Source organism: Dipteris shenzhenensis, chromosome 18 (assembly GCF_047967505.1).
Source record: "Dipteris shenzhenensis isolate YYH24624 ecotype China chromosome 18, Dip_SZ_1.0, whole genome shotgun sequence".
NCBI classification, from domain to species: Eukaryota; Viridiplantae; Streptophyta; class Polypodiopsida; order Gleicheniales; family Dipteridaceae; genus Dipteris; species Dipteris shenzhenensis.
In genome coordinates this window covers 29,686,532-29,690,547 of record NC_141613.1, presented here as the reverse complement: position 1 = coordinate 29,690,547, position 4,016 = coordinate 29,686,532, and the positions used below count along the sequence as shown (strand labels likewise).

General features: G+C 45.3%; 1 protein-coding gene across 1 annotated transcript; it reads left to right on the top strand.

The window, feature by feature from the left end:
• The first annotated feature begins 1,740 nt into the window (after positions 1-1,740).
• Positions 1,741-3,656, top strand: LOC147891076 (co-chaperone protein p23-1-like). The gene is made up of 6 exons (XM_087389407.1): positions 1,741-1,919; positions 2,349-2,535; positions 2,694-2,859; positions 2,963-3,000; positions 3,117-3,168; positions 3,246-3,656. The coding sequence occupies exons 1-6, from the start codon at positions 1,915-1,917 to the stop codon at positions 3,281-3,283; spliced, it is 486 nt and encodes a 161-aa protein (XP_087245533.1). The 5' UTR covers positions 1,741-1,914; the 3' UTR covers positions 3,284-3,656.
• The last annotated feature ends 360 nt before the right edge of the window (positions 3,657-4,016 follow it).

Below are 4,016 nucleotides of genomic sequence, written 5' to 3'. Positions count from 1 at the left end.
ATTCCAAGAGTGATAAGTGCATCATGTTGGCTATGGCAATTGGTATTAAAAAAAGAAAGTCCCAGATTGCAAGATAATTTCTAAGCATGCTTCCTTAAAGCTACAAAGCATTCATGATGACAATGATCATAAGATAGAGGCTGACACTGGGTACTTTCAAAGACCTATTTCCATTGATCTTTGGAGATTCAAAGGCAAGGTCTTCTTGGCAAAAGAGAATGGTAAATGAAAACAAAAAAAATGCAAGTCAGATGAGGGTTCTGTGAGAAGTATAGTGGAAATGAATGGAAGAGAAAGAGAGAGAGAGAGAGAGAGAGAGGGGGGGGGGGAGGAGAGGGAGAGAGAGGGAGGGAGAGAGAGAGAGAGAGAGAGAGAGAGAGGGGGGGGGGGGGGGGGGGGGGGGGGGAGGGAGGGAGGGACGGAGGGACGGAGGGACGGAGGGAGGGAGGGAGGGAGAGAGAGAGAGAGAGAGAGAGAGAGAGAGAGAGAGAGAGAGAGAGAGAGAGAGCACGCCTCACACACACACCATACTAAGAAGGAGAGAAAGACACAAGAGAACTGTAAGTGATCTTTGGAGAAAACCCCGCCACAACTAGGGGAAAACCACGAAACCAATGAGCCATTGGAGAGCTCAAACAGACAACTCAACAACCAAGAGAACGGGAGCACAAGGGAGTGGATGAACTGCTGCACTACTCTGCTCCTCAAGTGCTATTGCGGGCTGGCTTTGCACCTCTACCAAGCAATGTACTAAAGTGATGAAAACAAATGAGGGGAGGGGGGCCTATATATAGGGTCAGCCCCGTTCTCAACCACATTCTCAACCAAGCAACCAGCAGGGGGCATATAGCCGACCCCCTACCCTAGAAAACCAACCCACTAGTAGGTGGGCCAACCCCCATTTGTTGCATGGCCGACTACTCCTCTCGGTCCTTATATCAAGCCCTCTAGGGGCTCTGGCCTCCACCTACCCTATAAGGGGCTGTACTCTAGCCTAGGTGGCCGACCAAGAGGTCGGTGTATACATTGTACAAACTTCGCTACATGCTCACACATCTTTAATATTTTCATTGTATTTGCCACATGCTCCTAATATGGAAAGTGGTATAAGTAGGTTCGGCTCCAAACCTCTCACGCATCTCTCGAGCTTTAAAAATGGCCCAAACCAATGTCTTGCGTCCATGTGAGGAAGAAGGAATCTCAAGATAATGAGGTTTTGAAAGAGCACCTTTCGCTTTTTGGAAAGAATCTTCTTCAAGTGCGGTTATGTTGCTTAGAGTAAGCAAGACTTAATGGGTTAGATGCAAAACATCAGGCTTCACGAGAAGTCAGATTAGATGCAAGCGCAAGATCTAAAAATTGGGGTGAGGTTGCTGCGGTAGGAAGATCATCAAGCTTGACGCCTTTCGTGCCGATACGCGGTGAGCCCACTGGAGTGGGTCAGGAATGGTAGAGTTTTGATGCACTAGCGGGAAAAGCCTACGACAATAAGATCATCATGCTTGATGACTACGCGCCACGCGGTGGGCCCATCGTTTTGGGTCAGGAATGGTAGAGTTTTGATGCACTAAGGGGAAAAGCCTACGGCAGGAAGATCATCATGCTTTACGCCTTTCGTGCCGCGAGGCGGTGGGCCCACCGGAGTGGGTGAGGTCAGGAATGGTAGAGTTAGGGGAAAAGCAAAATCTTAAGGGAGAAGCAAAGGATCCAGAAGGTTCAACGTTAAATAAATATTCGTTTAAGGTAAGCCCTTTTTTGTTCGTTGTTGTGTTTCTGGTTTTGGACTCTGTTTTTTTTTGGTGCTGTGGTTGCGGTTGTTGCGGACGAGAACTTATCAATCTTGCTCTCGTCGCCATAGCCTCGCTTCCAGTTCTCCTTGTGCCTCTCGCCTCCATCCTTCTCCATCCTTCTCCCATGGGGTAAGTCTCTCTCTCTCTCCCCACTTCTTGCCTTTACCCTTCTTTCCGATCTCCTCCTGTTGCTTGCATCCCCTCCCTTTTTTTGGAGCCCCATTTCCTCACGCATAAGCGCTTTCATCCTCCCCCCCCCCCCCCCCCCCCCAGCTTTTAGGGCTTGATTCAATCGCCAACGCTGTTTGTCCTAATAAGAAAAACCCAGTAACGTTTCCGTTTAAATCTCCCTTGAAACATCGCATGGGCTTGGATCTGTTCTCGCCGTCAATGTCTGATGGCCTACGTATGCTAGTCTGACATTGGGTCATCATCCGTTTAATCTATCCAGTTAGCCTTGTTCAGCAAGTATCAGCCATCTCACATGATTTGGGTATGTTCCTTAGGTAGGCCTGTCACTAGCTTCGAATTGATATTGGTCGTTTTGTGCATGTGCAGTCGGCATCCAGAGGTGAAGTGGGCTCAAAGGTCTGACAAAGTTTTCCTGACCGTGGAGCTGCCCGATGCAAAGAACCCAAAGGTTAAATTAGAACCAGAGGGCAAATTTTCATTTTTGGCTACTGTTGGACCCGATAATGGGTCTTACGAAGTGGACTTAGATCTCTTCGATAAAATCAATGTAGAGGTACTACTCACAATCGCCTCTGGTAAAGTTTTTGTGTCTTAGTTACTTTTCCGCTATGGGCAGTTTACTGTTCTGTTTGCTGAATCGTGCTTGGGATTTATTTCTGGCGATCACCATTCTTTATGCTGATTCATTTACACATCCTTATTTGTATGCAGGAGAGCAAGATTGGTACAGGATTGAGAAATGTTTTCTGTGTCCTTCAAAAGAGTGAAAAGGGGTGGTGGAAAAGGTTATTGAAAGCAGAAGGCAAATCTCCTCCCTATGTGAAGGTAGACTGGGACAAGTGGGTTGATGAAGATGAAGATAATGAGCCCAACAAACGTAAGTTGCTTGGATGATTAATGCGCTGTTAACTGTTAGTTATTTGGTGGCATTTGTTGGATGTCCCTATTCTCTAAATTTTTGTGTATTTGAATGTTTGCAGTAGATAACTTTGATCTCGGGTCTATGGATGATTTCTCGGTGAGTTAAAATTTATATTCTAATTCCCCATCTGTGACAGAATGCGGTCAAGATTGTATTAGCTTAGAACAGCACAGAATGTTATATGACATTTCTTCTCCACCGTGTATGTGCAGAGTTTCAATGCGGGTGCTGACATGGGGGAGGAACCAGATAGCGATGATGAAGGTATATAGCCTGTGCAATTTCTGGCTGTTTGTTCTGCCAGAGATGGAAAATTCATGGGTTGACTTTGTCTGCTGCAGATGCTGAACCAAAGGCTGAAAGCCATGCAGAAACCTAGATCAATGCATAGGAGCATAACTTCTTTGAAGGGCGGCATGCAAGTAATGTTTGTTAATAGAGAGTTTTTCAATGGCCATGGATTTGGTTATGCGAGTGCTAAGTGCCATGTCTGGTATGGAAAGCCACTCTTAGTAGCAATTTGTGGCTAATGGGTGTATTCTTACATCTTTAAGGTTCTTTTTTATACTCGCGAAGGTTAGCTTCAGCAGTTGGTCTATTTGGAGAAATACATTCACTTTTATATTGATAGTTTGAATCACAATTCACTTTTATATTGATAGTTTGAATCACAATTGAGGACATGGGTTAGAGGTAGTGGTAGGGTCATGTTTAATTGAATGGGGTCTGTGTACCTTGATATTTTGGAACCAGCGTGGCTTTTAAGCCTTAGAGTGCCTATCTGTGTCTGACAATTATCAATTGGGAACGTGTGCGAATTAGGCTTGGGATGATGTTGAGCAGCGGCATTCCTTATTGGTCAGTTCCATATTCTCTTGTATGTAGGTTGTAGATCTGAATTCTGAATGGTTGCTCCCCCACCTGCCTCTCCTCTAACAAAAAAGAGCATGTGAAAGTTCTGAAGAATTAAAGTGCACACACAGAAGTGGGATTTTCTAAAGTTGTCTGCTGACTATATGTAAAGCATGTCGAGAACTAGGTCAACAATGTGCTCAGATGCATTTTGATATAGATGCTTACTGGTCTATCAGAGTTGCATTCATTGGCCAGTA

What these genes read in the sequence shown, in the direction of transcription:
- LOC147891076 (XM_087389407.1), top strand. An exon ending in AGATAATGAGCCCAACAAAC is followed by an intron (nt 2,860 to 2,962) that starts GTAAGTTGCTTG and finishes GAATGTTTGCAG; the next exon opens with TAGATAACTTTGATCTCGGG. An exon ending in GGTCTATGGATGATTTCTCG is followed by an intron (nt 3,001 to 3,116) that starts GTGAGTTAAAAT and finishes GTGTATGTGCAG; the next exon opens with AGTTTCAATGCGGGTGCTGA.